The sequence below is a fragment of the Monodelphis domestica genome, chromosome 3, assembly GCF_027887165.1.
Source record: "Monodelphis domestica isolate mMonDom1 chromosome 3, mMonDom1.pri, whole genome shotgun sequence".
NCBI classification, from domain to species: Eukaryota; Metazoa; Chordata; class Mammalia; order Didelphimorphia; family Didelphidae; genus Monodelphis; species Monodelphis domestica.
Genome location: NC_077229.1, coordinates 204998679 through 205020072, shown reverse-complemented (window position 1 = coordinate 205020072; position 21394 = coordinate 204998679). Strand labels below are relative to the sequence as shown.

Here is a 21394-nt window from a genome sequence, read left to right as displayed (position 1 = left end):
CACAAGTGTTGTCTTCAAATTGTTTTCTGGCTCCCCTTTCTGGCCTTTTTTGCTTAATGGCACAATGCCCTCAAAGCTCTTTTTCTACCTTCTACCCCTTTGAAACCTGTCTACTCTAGAGTATGTACACATTCTTTTACACTAAAGTGAAAATGATTGATAAGGCATGATTGTGATTCCATAAAGAGATTTCATATAAACACAGAACTTAAGCTATTAAAGAACATTAGATATCAATTCTTTGACTTAGAAAGAAACAATTCTTGAAAAGTGTTACCCAATGTGGTATAAGGGGATGTTGGATTTGGAGTTAGTCAAGACCTAACTTCTAATCCCTCCTCCAATGTTTGAATTCTTACTTAACTTTTCTAAGTTTCAATTTCCTCAGTTGCAAAATGGAATAAACATCCATAGAATCCATCTTATAAGATAGTTGTGAGGATCAAATGAGGAAAATAAATGTAAAACATTTTCTTAAAGTAAAATATGAATGTCAAACTATTAAGTATTTTGATTTCCTCTGTTCGCAATCCTTAGCAGAACAGAATTAAAACACACATAGAATTCTTTTACCATGTCCAAGGGCAAAAGAAAAAAAAAAGAATGGATCAGATTCAAAGTATGGAATGTCTGACATCAACCAAGAGGTACAGAAGTACTTTGGGGATGGAACAGGAAGGAAGATCATCTCTGGGCAGAGATAGTGAACATGTAGCATATGGAAAAATGGTGAGAGTTTGAGATTTATCTAGATTCTGAAATCACAACATTTAGGTTAGTAACCTTTTTAAGCTCAATTAAACCCAGGACCTAGGCACACTGTCTTTTTGTTTGTTTGTTTTACTACATTTCTCTAGCTCTGATGTTTGAGAGATTACCATGATCTGGCCACATGCTGGAAACCACCAGACTTGGCTTTCCTTTCCCGAACACAAAGCAGGAAATCTAGTCACCAGGATCAAGCTACTGAATGGATGATTTTATGCTGGTTTATTTTGGGGTGAAAGGGGGCAGTGGAGGGAACTTTTTATAAAGTTAAGGAAAGGATAGGATTGTGGGGGTGATGGAGAGGACAGACATTAAGGACTTACCTTATAGGCCTGTTGGTTAGCATGCAGTTTTGGATTTTAGAGTAAAAATATGTAGTGACCTATTTTGGAAAGTCTATCAAACAGCTTAAGCCCTAGGAAATGAGCCAGCCTCTTTTGTGGGCATCTTCCTAACTTGATGGAAGAAATGACAAAAAATGCAAAAAAAGGAACAAGAAAAAACAAGATATTTATTTTTTTATTTGTTTCTGTTCTTTTATATATTGGTATAGGTTTATAAAGATTGATCAAAAACCTCACTTGTTTCAACAACGAATAAATGTGTTGGGGAGAATGTCTGAAAAAAAGTTTTTTTTTTTGTTTTGTTTTGTTTTTGCGCCTTTAACCAGTTGAATGAGCATTTTAGAACATAAAACCTCACTTGCAGATTATTACCATCTGCCTTTTCAGTCAGCAACGAGATGAAGAATCACAGGGTGAGAAAATTTTACTCTCACACTCACCCACTCACCAGTAAGTTCATCTACACACAGAATTGTAACTCATTGTTTCAGTTATAAATTAGTATCTTTTTTTCCAGTTGGGGAGTTGGAATCACCCTTCCCCCTCTTTTAAATTCCCCTTCCATATCCTCTTCCCCCTCCCATACACAAAGAAGCAGTTAAACTGAAAGTACTTGCTTAACCCAAGACAAAGGTAAGTAAAAATAATTCCAAGCTGATTATTAGAGAAACAAGGTTGTGTTAGATCTAATTCTAGAAAGCTAATTTCATAACTGTTGTATTTCAGGGGAAGAGCTAAAATCAGTGAATAACAAACGAGAAATAAGTGGAATTGAGCAATTGATAGGTGGTGAGTTTGGGTTTTGAACTTCGAGGTGTTGGGGAGTGGGAGGGAATGGGGATCATTCAGGTTCCCCTAGCTACTTAAATCTGGGTCCTGGGACACCTTTGGCAGGCTGGTGAGGTCTATGGACCACTTGTACAAATCATATTCTTAAATAATTCAAAGAAATCAATCAATAAATATTTATTAAGCACCTGATATGTGTGAGTCACTGGGCTAAGCTCTAAGGGACAAAAAGATGCAAAAAGAGGCAAAACACAGTCCCTTCCTTGAGGAAACTTACAATCTAATGGGAGAGACAACATACAACTACACAAAAGCAAGCTATATACAGGATAAATAGGAAATAATTAATAGAAGTCACTAGAATTAAGAGGGGTTGGAGAAGGCTTCCTGTAGAAAGTAGAATTTTAATTGGAACTTGAATGAAGCCAGGGAGGTCAGTAGTCAGAGGAGAGGGACAGATCAGCATTCCTGGCATGGAAGGGAGTGGGGACAGCCAGAGAGAATGCCTGGAGTCAGCAGATGGAGTGTCTTGCCTGTAGTACAGCCAAAATGCAGGTGTCATTGGATAGAAGAATACAGGTTAGAAAGTAAGATGTAGGAAGAACGGAAGAGTAGAAGAGCCATAGGCTTTGAATGTCAGACACAGCATTTTCTATTTGTTCCTTGAAGCAATAAGAAACCACTGGAGTTTTTTGAGTAGGAGAGTGACATAATCAAACCTGCCTTCTAGAAAAATCACAGTGATTGAATGGATTGAAGTGGGGAGAGACGAGGCAGACAGCCCACCAGCAGGCTATGGCAGTAATCTAGGTTTGAGGTCATGAGGACCTAAACTAAATTGGTAGCATCGTCAGAGGAGAGAAGGTGTCGTACTGGAGAGAGATTGCAAAGGTGATATCAAAAGCCTTGTCAATATCTTGGATACAGGGGATGAGAGATAGTGAGGGATCCAGGACAGCTTCTAGGTTGTAAGCCTGAAGCACTGGGAGGAGGATGATGCTTTCTACAATAATAAGGGAAGTGGGAGGAGAGCTAAGGGGGAAAGATAATGAGTTCTGTTATGAACATACTGAGTTTAAGATTTGAGAAAGACTTAGGAACATGTGAGACTGAAGGTCAGCAAAGGGCAAGAAAGGTAGATTTGAAAATCATTAATATAGAGCTAGCAACTAAATCCACGGGAGCTGATGAAATTATCAAGTGAAACAGTATAGGAGAAGAGGACCCAGGACAGGATCCTGAGGGATATCCACAGTTAGAAGGTAAGATCTGGAGGAGCATCCAGCAAAGGAGACAGAGAAGTAAGAGTCAGATAGGTAGGAGGAGAGAGGTATCCTGAAAACCTACAGAAAAGAGAGTATGAAGGTCTATAAAGTTAATGGATAGAGGACAGTCAAGGACAATGAGCAAGGAGAAAAGGCCATTGGATTTGGCCACTAAGAGATCATTGGTAACCTTGGAGAGAGCAGTTTTGGTAGAATGAAATTGTAAAGGGTTAAGGAAAGCAAGTGGAGGCATTTATTATAGATCACCTTTACTACAAGTATACTTACAAAGGGCAGAGGAGATAGAACAATAGTTATCAGGTCCAGAAGGGTCAAATGCTAAATTTCAGTTAGAGCTTAGTGAAAATAAAGATGGAATGGGATTTTTTTTTACCCCCATCCAAGTTCCTGGAGCTCCTAAAATAAGGAATCTGAAACCCCAAGGTAAGGACCCCTTCCCTAATAAATTTTAAGTCCTATGAAGGTAAGGACTATGTAATTCTCCCCTCCCTTTTTTTTTTTAAATCTCCAATGACCTAGCACAGTGTTTTTCAAAGTAAGGTATTTTAATTCTTTTGGTTTTTAACTCTTTATTTCTTCTAGGAGTTTGAATGGATCTTGGGGCTAAGCTAGGTTATTCTTTGAAGCTTTTCTTTTTTAGATGTTTTTGGAGTTGCTTTCTTTTCTAGGTTTGCTTCTCAGGTGCCCTTGGTGTCATCATTGCAATTTATCCTTTTTTGTTTGTTTACTCATTCTTCCAGCCTCTGCTTTGGTACTTTGTGTTGGGGAGAGACACCATGCATTTCAGAGATCGGCATTGGATGCTACCTACCAGCCTATCTTGTCTGAGATCCTGCCACTATGTTTGAATATTGGTTGCTGTATTTTTAAAGGATCTGAGGGGCAGCTTGAGCCAGAGAGCTCTATCCTTTCCAAAAGCCCTTTTCTGTTTGTTCAAAGTTGTAATTGGATGCTGCCTGCCTATCTGGGATTTCTAGGCTGTTGCAGACCTTGGTTTCTGTCAGATTACAGCAGCTCCTGGGTGATACTTCAGTAGGCAGCACCTGGTCCCAGACTCCCTCAGCTAGCTGGAAAGCTCAGCAGGCTCAGAGCCTCCAGAGAGCAGGGCAGAGGGAGCTAAGTCATCTTCAGGGGTGCTGCTTGCCTAGCACTGTTATCTGCTTGAGACTGAGTCCATAATCTGCTCTATATGGGAAGGAAGAGCAGAAGGAAATAAGCATAAATTAAGAGATTACTACTATCAGACCCTGAACTATGCACCAGAGGGTGCTGCTGGCCAAGACCAGCTCAGGGCCTTGGGCTGAGACTATGACCTACTCTGGGCAACTGGGAAAGTCTGTCTGGAAGCTCTGGGTGTGAGATTCTAAGGCTGCTGTCCAAGGCCAGGGGCTGAGTCCACAATATGCTCTGAATTATCCCTTTCTGGGAGACCCTCTGAAGCTGGCCTAGCCCAGGGCTGATTTCACACTCAGCTCTGACCTTTCTTATGCTGATTCTAGAACACTGGAGACTGAAGCTGTGATCCTGACCCAACTCAGTCCCACAGTTCTGCCCAGTGTAGCCTTTCCTCCTATTTATCAATCAGTTGGTTATTCTGTTATCCTTCTTAGATCCCTGCTGGGGCAATTGTAGGAGGTGGGTTATAGTACTGCCTTCTACTCGGCCATTAAACTTTTTAATAAACACTAAATAGAATAGATATTTTCATATACATAACAGAATAGAATGCCTCACGCATGATTCTGCAAGATCTCAGTATATAATTATACATCTGGTTTTTCTTTTAAAGTATATAACAAATTCAGCCTGGAGCTTTCAAAGCTGTTCTCCTTGTCTACACTTCTTTTTTAAACCCTTAACTTCTGTCTTAGAATAGACATTAAGTGTCAGTTCTAAGGTGGAAGAGTGGTAAGGGCTAGGCAATTGGGGTTGAGTGACTTGCACTGGGGCACACAACTAGGAAGTGCCCGAGGCCACATTTGAACCCAGGACCTGCTGATTCCAAACCTGGCTCTCTATTCCCAGAGCCACCTGCTAACTGGTTGTGCTTCTTTCTGTCCTTCCTTTTATTTTCTGCTTTTAGAACAACAGCAAACAAAACTCAATGACCTTCATTTCTTTTTTTTTTAAGTTTTTCTTTTTCCCCTAGCTTATCTCTATCCCTCTACCTATTCCCATTGGAAAATAAGAAAGGAAAAAAATACTATTCTAAAATATGTATAATTAAATAAAACTAATTCTCACATTGGATATGTCTAAAATATGTCATATTCTACTTCTTGAGCCTATCATTTCTCTGTCAAGAAATGAGTAACATAATTCATCATTAGTCTTCAAGAATTATGCACTCTCTGCACTGTAGCAAAGAAACTTGTCAAGTCTTTCAAAGTTGTTTTTCTTTGTAATGTTGTTTATATTGTATAAAAATTTCTCCTAGTTAGGTTTACTTCTCTCTGCATCAGTTCATTTAGGTTTTCCTAATTTTCTCAGCACTTTGGTAGCTGGCACATAAGTGCTTTCCCATTCATTCACTGTAAACTCTACTGTATATAGGGGACAGTAACTATCAATATGACTAGAACAAAATTTTGAGACAGGTCATAGTATGTGAAATAAAGTTGGAAGTATTAGAGAAGGATTTAGAAAACCTTAAAAGACAGTTAAAAGAATTTTTAAAACGGGGCCCATTTGATTGTCTTCTCCAATTTTATAAATGCTTCTAATTAGGAATTTGGATGACCACTCCTGACTTCCCCTATCTGAGAATGTGTTAAACTCATAAAATCTCCAGTTGAACTTGGACTCAAATGTTCTTTTGCTTTGACACTGATAACTTCTTTTATTAAGAGACAAAACTAATGGCTGGAATAAGTGGTGCAAAAGTTTATAACCAATCATTACTAACAAAAAAAGGCACCAAACATTGACCTTTGTTTCAAATAAGTCATTTTTCAGCTGCTTAGCTCTAATCACCCCCTCCTAACCCCCACTTCCAACTCTCCAAGATTCAGTTGTCTAGACAAGTATGGCGCAACTTTGGACCTTGCTATTATAGATTCCTGCTGATTGCACACAATTTTATCTGATTCAGCTCAATGCTATTCTTTAGTCAGACTAACCATTGGAAGAAAAGAACCAGGGTTAGAATCCTAGAATACTCTGCTTCATGGTAATTTCCCAAAACTTTCTTGAATTCGTTAGCCTTTTGAACTCTGTGAACAAACATTTTGAAATAGGCTGATATCTTTTGGAGATGATCTCTATTAAATCTCTCAGAAACCCTAGATTTGCATCAGCAAAGAAAAATAAAACCTTCATGTGCTTTAAGTTTTCTTAAGGCCCTTCCTCCTAGAACCTTGCTGTGACTGTCAGTTTTTCATTGTTCCTCAGTCTATTGTCTATTCAGTTTTTCTAAAACTGATATAAAAATTAAAGTCCCCTTGATCTAAAATTATGAAATATAAATCCCAACTTAGAAAAAGAAACTCCCATGTTTACAAAGGACTTACCAGAATTCTTTTAGACAAGACTTATAACTCGATTATTTAATAGATGAGAATATAAATTTGGAATTTTGGCATCTAAATGAGCCAGAAACTTCTAATACTTCCAGTTATTTTTTATTGCCTGCATTAATGGAGGGGAACAGAGTCATTGGGTAATCTGAAGTTGTAAAGGAATTGTGGAATATAAGCATTCATTTATGTTTCTGAATATGAAACATAGGATTTGGAAGCTGAAGACATGATCTCAGATCATAAAACCCTGTGAAACAAAGTTCATTCCTCTGAAGACATATTTATCACAGTTATTATCTTTCATGTCTCAATGTAATAGATATATGTCTTAATTTGTTCCAAGCAACCACATGTGAATTGCCCAATGTTCATCTTAATAGCAGGTGAAAAACACATTCTTAGTGATTTGGAACATTTTATTTTCATATGGTTGTAGATAATTTAGATTTTTTTAAATTTGAGAATAGCTTGTTCGTATTTTTTGACTGCTTGCAAATTGGGGAATGGATTTTTATTCTTATATATTTATATCAATATTTAATGTATTTAGATGTTAGACTTTTATTAGAGAAATTAATTGTGCAAATTTCCTCAATTTTTTTGGTCTCCCGATGCTTAATGTAATTATTTTGTTTGTGGAGAAGCTTTTCAACTTTATGGAATCAAGATTGTCTTTTAAAATCATCTCTCTCCCTTTTTAGATAAGAATCCCCCAGTCATATTTATAAAGGTATTTTCTCTCATTCATACCATTTCTTTACCTTTCACATATATTTTCACTTTATTGTGCTATATAATATAAGATCTTGATCTAAAGAGCTGAGAAGCATAGAGGATAGAGTGCTGGGCCTGGAGTTAGGAAGAGCTGAATTCAAATCTAGTTTCAGACACTAGCCATGTGACCCTGGGAAAGTTATTATACCTCTGTTTGCTTCAATATCCTCTTCTGAAAATGGGGATAATAATAGAATCTATCTCCCAGAGTAGTTGTGAGGATCAAATGAGATAATTATAAAGTACTTATCATACAGTACTTATCATACAGTGAGGCATATTACCAATACTATATAAATGTTAGCTATTATTAAACAATGTTTCTGCCAAATTGTAGTTTTCACAATAGTTTTCCTCAAAATGGGGGTTCTCAATCCACTGAGCTACTCAGCTGCCCTCTAAATTGTTGATTTTTAATAGCCAAAATTTACTAATTTTAGGAGATTTATTCCAATGCTTTATAGTGTTTAAATTTTTTTACTATTATTTGAAAAACTTTACCTTCTGTCTTAGAATTGATACTATGTGAAGTAAAATCCCTCCATCCTGGGCCCCCCAACAGTGGAACACAAGTAATCACAGAGTAACATCATATCTAACAGCCTGACTATGGCATCTCCTGGTGTTCCCTAGCATCAATGTGTCAGAGCCAGCATAAATTCACCACAGAAGGGTAGATGGCATGAAGTTTGAAAGTCAGTGGCCAAGGACAGGGTCTTTCTTTAAACCCAAGTGGGAAACCCAATCACTCTCTTAGCTTCCATACCTGCCACGGGGCACTCTCTCTCTTTCTCTCTCTTTCTCCGTTATTAATAAATGCTTATAAATTTGGTGTTGAACTTCCAGATCAATTTTACTGATATGATACTAAGTATAGATTCCAAGGCAGATCAGGATAAGCACTAGGTAATTGGGGTTAAGTGATTTCTTCAAGTTTGCATAGGTAGAAAGTGTCTGAGGTCATATTTGAATTCAGGACCTCCAGTCTCCAGGCCTCTTATTCACTGAACCACCTAACTATCCCTTTTTAGAGTTTTTAAACATAAATGATGACTGTTATTTTTTCAAAACCTTTTTTAAAAAGTCTATTGATATATTCATGTGTTTTTAAAATGATTTTTGCTATTAACATTTTGATTTTGCTCATAATCTTCCTAATGAAAAAGCAACTCTACGTTTCTGGCATAAAATTCAACCTTATAAAAGAGTATATATTTTTTAAGCTTTTACTAGAGCCTCTGCTAATATTTTTTCAAGATTTTTGCATCAATATTAATTAGAAATAGGATTTTTAAAAATTCCTTCTTTCCTTTATTTAAATATCAAGCCTACATTTATTTCATAAAACAAATGTAAAGATGACTTTTATCTATTTTTACAAACAATTTGTGTATTGGAATTAATTATTCTTTGAAGGTTTGATTTAAACATTCCTGAGATAATTTAAATTAGCTTATTTAAAAATTTAAAGTTATTTTTCTCCAATTTAAAAAATTATCTTTTTCATTGCTTACAAAATGTCTGGACTACTCATCCTTTTTTAACCTCAGTTGATACTCTAATACTTATCCAGTGAATTATTGATGGTCATAATTTGTATAAGCATGAAAACCTTTCACCAATGAAATCTTAGCTCTTGGCGGATTGATAAAATTTATATTATTATGTATACTTGATAATAATTCAAGCAATAATATGAGAAACAGCACATGGTAGTAGAAAAAGTGCAAGGCTTGCAGTCAGATGGTTTAATTAATCAATCAGGTAATTTAATCAATAAGCACTTTTAAGTCCCTACTATGTGCCAGGCATTGGGCTAGATCCAGAGACATAAAGATAAAAAAATGAAACAATCTTTGCTTTCAAGTTGTTTACAGTCTATTTTCACTATACTTTAGATTCATATTCCTCATCATGGCTCTGCCACTTAGCTAGTGGTGTGACCTTGAGCAAATATCTTCAAGTTTCTGCACTTCTGTTTCATCAGTTATGAAATGATGGGCATGATTTCTAAGGCTATGTCTAGGAGCAGGGAAGAAGTGTCTACTATGTGCCAGGAGCTTTTCTTACAAATCTTATCTTATTTGATCCTCACAAAACCATAGATAAGCAGAGACCAAATGACTTGCTCTATTTCTGGGGTCATATTTGAACTCTGGTCCTCCCTGAGCACACTATACAACTCTATACTACCAGCTGCCTCTAGGTAAATGCTTGCTGAAGAGATCCTTCACATATAGAATCCTCATTTGGAATCTTTCTCATTTCTTCTGGAAGCAATGGCATCCATTCACAGCATTCCACTAAGACAAATTATCAAGTTATTAAAATAAATTATCTCATTAGGATTTTGCTAACTTCAGATCCTTTATTATTAATGTGTTAAGAATGAATAATTAGGAGTAATGCACTGGGATATTTTTTGTATAGGTTCTCCTTTCTTCTAATTAACCAATTATTCTTCCTCAGACTGACTTGCTGAAATGTTCAAATTCTTTCATCTTTAGTCAGGGAACATATCACCTGAACACCCTAAACTATAAGATCATACTTCAGGTCATTTTGTTTTTAATTTTAAGATTATATACAATGAGGGGGGAGGTATGGGAAGAGAAACATAGGCAAATTTTATTTTTCTCATTGAAATGGGCTTGCCCATCAGGACCTCTTGTCTTTTAGTCATTCATGAAACTTTAGGTAAGGGCCACAATAGCTCTATATCATATAAAGATTGGGAACTCCTGTTAAAATTATTTTCTTTATATTATTGCAAAAGAGGAGGATAACTTATTAGGGTGTAGCACTATTATAATCAACAAAAAAAACTTTAAAAGAAAGTTCAAATGGTTATTTTCATTGCTAATCTTTTCCAATTAATGTTTTCAAGAAGTCATGGAATAACAATTCACATTTATGTGGCAACCCTCACAAAGCACTTATAGATCATTATAATATTGGATACTCATAGCAATACTTTAATATGCATAGAACAAATAGCAATATCCCTATTTTATAAATGGGGGGAAAGGTTAACTGACTTACTCAAGGTGCCATATCTAGTACAGTAGAAGTAAGAAGACTTAAATGCAGGTCTTATGACTTTCTACTATATTTTCCATTTCATCTGAACATCTACAAGCAATTCCTAGTCCTTTCTCCTAAGAGAAAAGATACATAAATACATTATTAGTAAAAAGTGCCAACAATACATGTATAGAGCAACATTTTTCCCTGCTTGAATTTGTCACACTTCCTGAAATACTGTCAGGCTTTCTCAAAGGAAATGAATCTGAATCCTTTTTGACTAGATTTAACTCTTTGAGCTGTAATAATTCAGTGTATTGCCAAAGACGGCTTTGTTAGCGAAACTAAAATTTCTAGTGACCTTGAATATGTTTTAAAATCCAAATGAAGGATTTTATTTCTAGTAGAAAGCATAGTATAATAAATTATAATTTAAAAATTTGCCTTTCCTGTTAATATGCTTTAATGAGGCAATGTTTTCTAGGGATTTCAAAGCATTTAATGAACAAGAATTGACCGCAATAAAATAATAATAACCTCAATACTCCAGTGAAAGTATTATTATTTTAATATTTTGACCTTTAGTAGTAATCTCTAGGGTCTATCTCTGCCATCCCCGACCCAGCTTGAATTCACAATTGAAGGTTAGGTCTCCCCAGCTACTCTTAAGTTCAAAGGTACTATGGATCTGAACTCCTAGTATAGTTCATCAGCACTCACTGATATGTTAATCTTTAATAGTCAGTCAGGAGACACAATTAACTCAAAAATATTTTCTAAGATGGCATAGTAAAAACAGTAGCTATAAAAAATCCTCCTTATAAATCTGGGACATACTTATAAATCCACACATAATCCAAGGGTATAAACATGGAGAACACTGAACAATGAACCTAGGGTTATTCATAGGGAATAAATGTGACCTAAGATGGTTTCCAGTACTGTAAAGTCTAGTATCTTTTTCCTTCCTGTTATGTTCTTTTGCTGCTTCCTTTTGGGTTTCTTGTCTCTGCTGGGCAGATTGCTCACCTAGACTTCATATGTCTTCTCCTCCCTGCAGCTCAACTCTAGATAGCCAGGGTTAGTTATTCCTGGAATCCCATCTTTGATTTTTTTCTCTTTTGTCAAAGGTCTCACTTGTTAAAGCTGCCCCCTTCCTTGAAGGTTGTCTCTCTATATTGTTTCCTTCTGGAGAGTGTGTTTCTGATCCCTATCTTGAATAACTCAATTTTCTAAATTGCTTCCTGCTGGATGTAGTCTGATAGAAAAACACTTCTGCTAGATATCATGGCTGAGGAGGGTAAAGAGAAAATCCCCTCCTACCCCTGCTGTTCTCTGGTAGAGGCATAGGAGTCATCCTCCACAAAGCTAAACCTTACAATTTTTTCCTCCTCCTCCTCCTCCTCCCTCTTTTTCTTCCTCCTCCTCCCTCTTTTTCTTCCTCCTCCTCTTTCTCTTTCTCCTCCTCCTCCTCCTCCTCCTCCTCCTCCTCCTCCTCCTCCTCCTCTTTCTCTTCCTCCTCTTCCTCTTCCTCCTCCTCCTCCTCCTCCTCCTCCTCCTCCTCCTCCTCCTCCTCCTCCTCCTCCACCTTCTTCTCCTCCTCCTCCTCCTCCTCTACTTCTTTCACCACTTATGTTCCCTCTAGTTTGTGGCCAAACTTTTTTCCTAGCAAATGAAAGCTAGCTTTCTAATTCAGTCTAAGAACTCCTTTTCACTATATAGAAAAGATGGCATGGCACAGATAAATCTTTGCACTTCTTTAGCATATTAATACCTGTTACTTCTTTTATCTATCCCTTACTTTCTGTGATTTTATCAACTAATTAGCAGGCACTTGGGGTCAGGATCAATCACCCCCCACCCCCAACCAGTTTATATATGAAAACTAGTACAGAACAGTCACATGAAAGGTTAGTGATGAATGAAGTAGGTTTTGAAAGTCATATTTACAAAAATAGTATTAAAACTTGAATACAAAAATGGGATCTCTAGTGCATTCAGCTGTCAAAAACCAGAATTGAGTTAACTATATGGGTTGATCTTCTGTCCAGAAAAAAAATTACTTAACATGGTCCAGCTCCCAATATAGGAATATGTGGAGACATTCTCAAGTGCAGTAAGAGGGTTAATGTACATTTCGAGTGTGCTGAATTTAAAACTAAGTATCCAAGCAACAAATATGAATACAATTTATTAATCTTCCTGGGAACTTTAAGCCCTTAATCCTTACCTTTTACATATAGCTTTACCGACCCAAATAAAAGTGGTGTAATAACTGACTTATTTTCTCATTCTGGGTACAGAATATTTTAATACCTTTTCTAACTTGAAGCCCACTAAAATTGATGCTTATGACAGGTATGGATTCTACCTAATTTACATCTGATATTTATAAAATAGTTTGTCAGTTTGCCTTCCCAGGTTATGTTAGAGGGCATTCCTGTTCAGCTATAGGTTGAACTCCTTGGCCTCTGAGATCTCTTCCACTTCAGATTATGTGAGTTTGTTTTTCTATTCATTTTGATATTGAGGGTTTTATGGGAACTTGAAGGAGGGTGGGAAATAGAATTTGTCAGACCAGTTGACACAAAAGATCTAATGCCTGAAGGAGGGAAGGATTACCATAGAAGAAGGGAAAAGAAAAAGAAAAGAAAAGTTGTCTATGCTGAAGAGAGGCATATAATTTCAAAATTTTGCTTTGGTTTTATTTTACCTAGATTACAAGATTTGTTGCAGTGGAAAGAGAATGAGAGTAGACTTCCAGGAAGTCAGTGTCCTAGTCCTTGCTTTCATGGTCTCTTTTCCTTAATCTGTAAAATAAACTAATTAAATTAAATAACCTTTACTTTTTGCTCTAAGATCTAGGGTTATGCTATTTTGTAGATTTACTTTGAGGCAGATAGATATCTTAGTGGATAGTTATAGGGCTTGAAGTCAGGAAGACTTGAGTTCAAATCCAGATTCAGATACTTACTAGTTCTCTGTGACCCTTGGAAAGTCATTTAACTTTTGTTTGCCTTAATCTACTGGAGAAGGAAATGGCAAACCACTCTAATATCTTTGCCAGGACAGTATGGCCCACAGGGTCACAAAGAGCTGCACACAACTTTGCATAGTCACATATGTGACTTGAATAATTTGGTAAACATTATGTTAATGATAATCTTTACTTATTACTATTACTAAATATTTAAAAGTTTATATTCTACCTTGTCTTAATCTACTACTATAGGGTTCTTGTTTCTATGTGTTGAAAAAGAGAGGTCCTGTATATTCATTTCCTTGTGTCTACTAAGTGAATGATGCCTGATAAAAGCCCTTATTTTCTAAATTAGTCAATTCCTTTTGGGGGTAATAATGCTATATCCATAAAGTGTTTCAACAATTAATAAAATTATAAGTGTTTATATATGAGAATACAATGGTGAATTCTGTGAATATAGTTCATAAGAAGAGCTCAGAACTGACTTAAAAATATATGTTCATTCTAAGCATTAAGCTTTCATGGTGTGACACCTTACAAGAACTCATCTTTTAACCTGATTGCAAGTATGTTATCTTTCAAAGCTGTGGGGGAAGAGAATATAATAAAGTATTTGCATTATATTATGCCAGACTAAAGGCATCACAACATTAATATACAGATTCTTTTTATCTGGATACCCACAAAAGCTGAGAGAATTTTTGTTCTTAGAAAATATATGAATGCTATGTAGAAATTGGTTGCTAAATTCTCTGAGTTAAAAGCTGGCTTTTGAGACTATGACACTGAGCTGATATGTCTAAAATAATCTATTGATAAAGACACCTTTTTTAAACAAACATGTACCTGATGCTAGGTACTCACTAAGAAAAAGGTAACGTGTGACTTCAAAGATGATGATCATATGACATTTTATTACAGCTAAGAAACCACAGGATATCATTCTTTCCCCCTAGGCTCCAGGGTCTCAAACAATGCTTTCTCAGAAGGAACTCATACCCCAAACAAAATGAGCAAAATGAAAATACCCAAACCTGGGTAATGTTATTGAAAGGAGACCCTTCCCCAGTTATTTGCTTTTGGGGGTGGGGACGGGACGGGGGAGCAAGAGAAGCAATCGCTTCCATCCCTGTCCATCCACTCAAACCAACCACAGTCTTTTCTCTCGGGGTAGGTCCAGAGAGACACGCGAGCAGAGGGACCCACGATGGAGCGGCCTTAGCTACGAATCTCCGCCCGTCCAGGAAGGGTCGGTGGAGGGGCCGCAGCAACCTCCAGTGGTGAGGAAAGTGACAGGCGCCAAAGGGGTAAGGTAAGGTGTACCTGGAGGTGTCCGCGGGAGAGTGAAGGGATGCCTGGCTCCTCTGCCTAGTCCCTGCCCTCTCCTTTGCCCCGCCCTCTCGCTTTGCCTCGCCTCTCCCTCTACTCCGATTCCGGTGCCTGCTGTACAGGCTTCCCTTCCCTAGGGGGCGCAGCAGGAGCGGAGTGCGGAGCTGAGGGGAAGTCGAAGGAGCCTCGGAGCTGCGAGGGAGAGGGAGAGTGGGAGAGAGGCGGGAGAGGAGGGAGGTAGGCGCGAAACCAGGGCGGGGGCAAGGTTGAGCCGAGAGGCGTGGGGTGTGAGTGAGAGTGTGTGAGCCTGGGCGTGCTCCGAGGCGTGTGCGCGCGCGTGTGTACAACCTTATAGAGGGCGCGCCTCCAGCTCGCGGGTTAGTTGGACGCTGGATACCCTGGACAGCGCATCACTTCTCTCCTCGGGTGCTCCATAAAGGCGGCCAGACATGGTGAGTGCACGAGGGAGCGCCAAGACAGGGACACGGGCCGAGGCTCCGAGGGGACAGCGGCGGCGGCGACGACGCCCCCCTCGGCTTCCACCACCTTCATCGCACCTGGTGGGGGGCGGCGGGGTGGGGGCGGGTGACTCTTACAACTGCGCGCGCGCACATACGCCCCGGCGGGAAAGAGTAGGTGCTCCGACCCGGCTTCTCCGCCAGCCCGGACCTATACTGCCGGGCGGCAGCGGGTCCTCGAGCCAGCTCGGGGCTGAGGGTTTGTGAGGGAAGTAACGTGCCGGTCAAGCGGGAGGCAGCTCGGCGACCATGCACAGTCCCACTCAGTCATCCTCCCCCAACCCCCCACCCAGGCAAATAGAGTGGAGAACAAGCGCCTGCCCTCGGCTGTGGCCACTGACTGCGATCCCTACGCTGCCAACTCTCTCGCGCTGCTCTTTGGGGGCAAGTAGAGAAGTAGCATGTCCACCCTCCCCACTATTACTGACATTTGGACACCCACACCCATGGCATTAAGTTATTCACCTTCAAAGAGTCTGCCTGCTGATGTTCCTCCCCCCACCCCCCCCCCCCTCCAATAGGTCTTACACACACTGGGTTAGCTCTTGGCCCACTTCCAGACCAGAAGCCTAAGTTCTTTTTAGTACGGAGACTGTGTCTTTACCTCTCATCTTTCTTTGCATACTTCAATCTCTTTCTATGGTGAGAGAGTCTCATGGAAGTACTGAATTCTGGGGATGTGTTGTTTGTAGTAGAAAAAAAGTAGTAATCTTTGGTTTCCACAAGACGAGTTCAAGTCTCATTTAAAAAAATTAATAGTATGTGACTGTGAGTAAGTTGCCTTATTCTTTGCCTCAGTTTCCTCCTCTGCTGAATGGGAACAGTGATATCATGGAGGTAGCTTGAAGGAAGGAACTTGGCAAACTTTAAAAACATTTTAAAAATTAATGTGTCAGTTCAATTTTGTTGAGACTTCTGTTTCATGTCATACAAATATAATTTTAAAAATTAGTATGGGCTCTTTAGTACACTGCCTCTTTGATGTCTCCTTTCTAACAATTGCTCTCACCTTCCAGTTCTTAAAAATTCTTTGCTGAATTTCAGTCACCCTTTGTCCCCAGAGAAGGGAACTGATTGCTTAAGTGTCTTTGCATCTAAACCTGGCTTTGTTGCTGCAAGGGGAGAAACATGCTGTACTATGCCAACAGAACTGGCATTAAGCAAAATCCTGGTTAAGTTGTCTTCTTGTTCCCCTTTTTAGAAGACACATACTATTAGATTTTTTTTCATCAAGTCCTACATTTCACATCAAGTCTTGCCTTCTATTGTTCCTAGGACATCCAGGACATTTGTCAGTATTCCTGTTGCCTTCCTATCCCAAATTGTAACCTCTCAGGGACCAGGTATTAACTTCAGAGAATGACAAAATTATTTATGGTGATTGGAAGTCAGTCATAGGATTATAGACTTAGAGTTAGAAGGGTCTTTAGAAATCACCAATTCCAGTTCCTCTCCCCATCGTGTTATAGCTAAGGAAATCCAGACCCAGCAACAAAATGCCATAGACAATAAATGGCTAAAATGAATTCTAATCTAGTTCCTCTGCTTCCAAATCAACTACTCTTCCTACTGCAGAAAGGAGGTGCAGCTGACATCTAACCATTTGTGTATATTGACTGTGACTTTCTAGAGATAAATGCCCTCACCTTCTTTATGTATCCCATTGTTAGGTGGTAATCAGATTGAATGAGGTTTATGTTTTGAGAAATATTCGTACTTTACAGTGTACCCTGTACATTGGATTGTCCATGTATTTTGTGCTGTGCTTTTCCTGGCTAATTGCATTATATATAAACTTTCAATCTTGAAAGGCAAAGCCTTCTTGGGAATCAGGTTTGGCTGAGCTTCTTTGGGCCTAAGCTTTTGTTCTGAGGTGGATAGAATTAAGTTTTCTTTCTTTCTTTCTTAATTGAAGGAATATCTTTTGAGAGCTAAAATGAGAAAACCAAATCCAAGGAGAGGATACTCATAAATCTTTTCTCTTGTTGTTACAATGATAGTTGTTTTCTTGTTGTAGCAAAAGTTGTGAATGTCTTTGATATTGATGCTTTTTGAATGAACTGCTCTTTAAAAAGATTACAGTGAAAGTGAAGTTTCTATATGTCAATTACATGAAACCTTGTAACACCCCATAGTATTTATGTCCCAGATGAACTGGCCTTTTACAAGAAAGAAAATGTATCATCTAGTCTTTGTCAATTATTTTGTTTGTTTTGAGGTAATTCTCTTATTAAATGTTCTATTCATAAATCTATTTGTATTACACATATTTAATTAAACCTGTAGTCTGCATGAGCTAGATCACTTAGATAGGCTAATCATTATAGAACTCAACTGGAATCTTCAAAATCTGCTGCTGAGCTGATCACTAGAAGCTGAGAGGTAACTGAAAGTCATTACTACCTAGGAGGGTTTAATGAATCTTAAATAAGGAAGACAGTGGACTAGATTACCTGCCCAGGTCCTTTCCACTTTAATGATTCAGAATTACTGTCTTCATGTTTCAGATACAGATTATTTAAATTAATTAGCACCAATAACATGCAATAATGTGTATACAGATCATAGGGAATCACTGTCTGTATTTAGTCACCCACAGGGCTCCCAGATGCCTGATAGGTAGCCTATAGAATGATTTCTACTTTTATACCTTTAAGTAGAGGATTAGGACATAGAGGAGGAAGTAGCCTTCCATCATGAAAATTTGCTTAGTGTATGCACTATGTGGAGGTTATCCAACTTCACTGCTTTCCCAGAATTTACAAATTATACATTTGTACTTTTCCTTTTTCTTAATTTGCATAAGATCTTTGTCTTCTAGCCTTTCAAAGATTTTAGTACCTACAATAAATTCTTTAGTGGAAACTTTTAAGAATCACTAAGTGTAAATTACTTTTTTTAAATCTCTAGTTGTTCTTTCACGTACATTCTTTCTTCATTTCACTTTTATGTTGCTGGTTTTGATGGAAGGCTTTTAGATCTGAGTTTCTGATTACTTTCTCATACTAACCTCATCTGTAGTTTAAGGATCTTGTTAACTCACATATGTTCTATCCATCCCCACTATATGTGAATTAAAATTTTCCCTCTCTTTTCAACCATTTGTCTTCTTTGGAGTACCTCATTAAGTTTTGCACAACAGAAAGAAAGCTACTCATCTTTCACACTGTGTTCTCTCTGTTTCCTATCGATGTTAGTAATTCCACCAGCTCTTCTGTCTACAGTGTCTGAAATCTGACTCTTTCTCTTCTTTTCTCTACCTAGTTTTTTGCCAAATATTCTCATATTTTCACTTGACATCTTTTAAAAAACCCTCTCTTTTCTGACCCATTGCAATAATTCAAAATACCAAATATAGTGACTATTTTTTTTTGTATTTAACTCTCCAAGTTTTCTTTCCTGTTCAGCAGTGTGGCATATTGGAAGAAGCGTTGGAATTGGAGTCAGACTATTCATGTCCCAGCTCTGATGATTTATTGTGAGACCGTGGGCTTCAGTTTCTTCATCTATAAAATGAGGGTAATCCTACTTATTCTACCTACATCATAAGATTGTTATTATATGAGTATCAAATGAGGAAATTTATAAAAAGCACTTTTTAATTATAAAGCTTCAGTTGACATTTCTCCCACATGCAATAGTTTTTTGTCCTGATTTTCTTTCATTTCTACTTTTCTGTTTTCTCTTCTTTTTTCTTTCCCTCTCTATCCTCCTTCTTCCCCACTCTTTTTTCATGTCAAGTACAAATTTCATCTTTTTTACCTTTGACCCACTGTACCCATAACTCTATCTTATCCCTTCATCTGCATTTTTCATGCTATCATAAATAATCTTCATTTTCTGTGTTGACTCTGTTACTAAGTTTTGTTCTTTATCAAATGTTAGAACTAAATTCCAACATAATGTCTTTTAGTGATAATCTGACATTGAAAATGTCCCTCAAAGTCATGAATAAAATTGGAAAAATGAAAGAAGGAGAATAGTGGATTGAAAGGAAAAATAAAAATACTTTACTATCAGACCTCTAAAATTCACTATTATTTTCAAATGGTAGCACTGGGCCTGATATGTTCTTTATGCCAAAGCATGTGTGTTCTCTAGGCACAGAGTAGAAAGGAGCTTTTTAAAAATTTCTCTCATATTTTCCCCCCTTATCTAGTATTATAGCCAAGAGAATGGATGAATCTGATGAGATGTTAGAAATGGTAGGATTTTTCTACACAGAGAAAGTCCTATAGAAGTATAGAAATAGTCCCAGATCACAGAGAGTGAGGGTCTGGGTATTCTCTGACTCTACCTTTGTACTATATGGAGGCTATCCAACTCTTCTGTTTTCCCAAAGTTTATAAATTACATATTTGTATTTTTCATTTCTCCAACTTGCATAACATCTTTGTCTACTAGCCATTCTAACATCTTAGTACCTATAAACAAATTTAGTGCAAGCTTAAAAAAAAATCACTTAGTGTATATTATTTTTATTTATTTTTTTAAACCCTTACCTTCCGTCTTGGAGTCAATAATGTGTATTGGCTCCAAGGCAGAAGAGTGGTAAGGGCTAGGCAATGGGGGTCAAGTGACTTGCCCAGGGTCACACAGCTGGGAAGTGTCTGAGGCCAGATTTGAACCTAGGACCTCCTGTCTCTAGGCCTGGTTCTCAATCCACTGAGCTACCCAGCTGCCCCCAGTGTATATTATTTTTAAATCATTTTAAAATTCTCTAGATGCGCATTCTTTCTTCACCTAAATACTCCTCCCCTCTGACTTAGTCACTTTTTTATCAAGTGCTAAACACAAGAAGATTCACAAGATAGCTTTTCATTCTCTTTTTCTGTATAGTAGAATGTTAAACATGACACTGACTATTAATCTGCTCCTTCCCATAAATAGAAAATATATGTTTCACACAACTCTAGGGATACTGAATTAAACAAAAAAGTATAATAATAGAATAAAGTCTTGGAAACATGATTCTATCTTGATCCTAAATTTTAGGAAAAAAGGGCTTAGATTTCTGGCTGTCAGAAATGTTTTCTTTGATTCTTCCACCTCCATGGTAATCTCTAATTCCTTGCCTCTCTGTTCCTGTCTCTGCTTTTGTCTGTCTGACTTTGTCTCTCTCATTTATAAGACAGGGATTGGACTTATGATTTAATTAATATAGGGAACTCCAGATAAGGAAACTCCCCCTTCTAGTTCAGGTCTCCACCTTTTCTGAAATATAGTCATATAGATTTGCCTAGAGCATTGAAAGATTAAGTGACAGGTCATGTGACAGTATGTGTCAGAGGCAGGATTTGAATTTGGGTTGTCCTGACTCCAAAGGCAGGTCTCTATCTACTATGCCATACATATAAAATATACACACTTACAGAGTTAACAAATCAACAAACATTCATACATTTACTAAGCACAACATTCATAATGTCAGACTCTAGAGAGATATGACACAATTCTTTCATTTAAGGAGCTCTTAATCTAAGAGGAGAAATAAGATATGTTTAGAAAATAAATCTACAAAGTTGAGTGTGCTGACTGCATAATAGATATGTAAAGAATATCTGATTATGTGGACCATCATCTAGGAAATTCAGTAATTAAGGTTCTTTATACTGTTATTAAAATCATTTATTTGTTTGAAGTAAAGTCTTCTGTCTTAATCATCTATTTACTCTGTTATAAGGGAACATAGTAGTGATAATCTGGATTTACATAAAAGATAAACTGGGGTGATTATTTACTTTAAAAAAACCAATTCATTATGATAGGCTTCATTTAAATAGTGAGTCCTTCTAGTGCTTTATCTGATTTAAATAATGGAAATTTGTTTTACACAAATACATATTTGAACATGCCTTAGTTATTGTATGTGCTATGGACATAGATGGCTTTTTATTGTATTCAAAAGTTAATTTTGTTTTAAATGTATATATTATGTTTTTCTATCATTTTCACTTCTAAATCTCTCCCTCCTCTCCTACCAAAAGAAGTAAACTCCCTAAGAATAAGAACTAGGAAAGGGGAAAAAAGAAATAAATTTAGCAAAGCTAAGTCACACATC

The 21394-nt window shown here is 37.5% G+C and overlaps 1 protein-coding gene across 13 annotated transcripts in view; it reads left to right on the top strand.

Moving 5' to 3' along the window:
• Window positions 1-1602: 1602 nt before the first annotated feature.
• Window positions 1603-21394, top strand: part of ELOVL2 (ELOVL fatty acid elongase 2) — a 147722-nt gene continuing 127930 nt past the window's right edge. Inside the window, exons 1-5 of one of the 13 annotated variants that reach the window (XM_056823427.1) lie at window positions 1603-1745; window positions 1839-1901; window positions 12912-13000; window positions 14661-14798; window positions 18741-18852. In XM_056823427.1, coding sequence (XP_056679405.1) covers window positions 12999-13000; window positions 14661-14798; window positions 18741-18852 — 252 coding nt within the window. In that variant the 5' untranslated portion in view covers window positions 1603-1745; window positions 1839-1901; window positions 12912-12998. Of the gene's footprint in view, window positions 1746-1838; window positions 1902-3600; window positions 3611-12911; window positions 13001-14660; window positions 14799-14955; window positions 15268-18740; window positions 18853-21394 lie in introns of those variants that run through there. The other 12 variants (XM_056823425.1, XM_056823424.1, XM_007487947.3 and 9 more) reach the window with 12 other exon arrangements.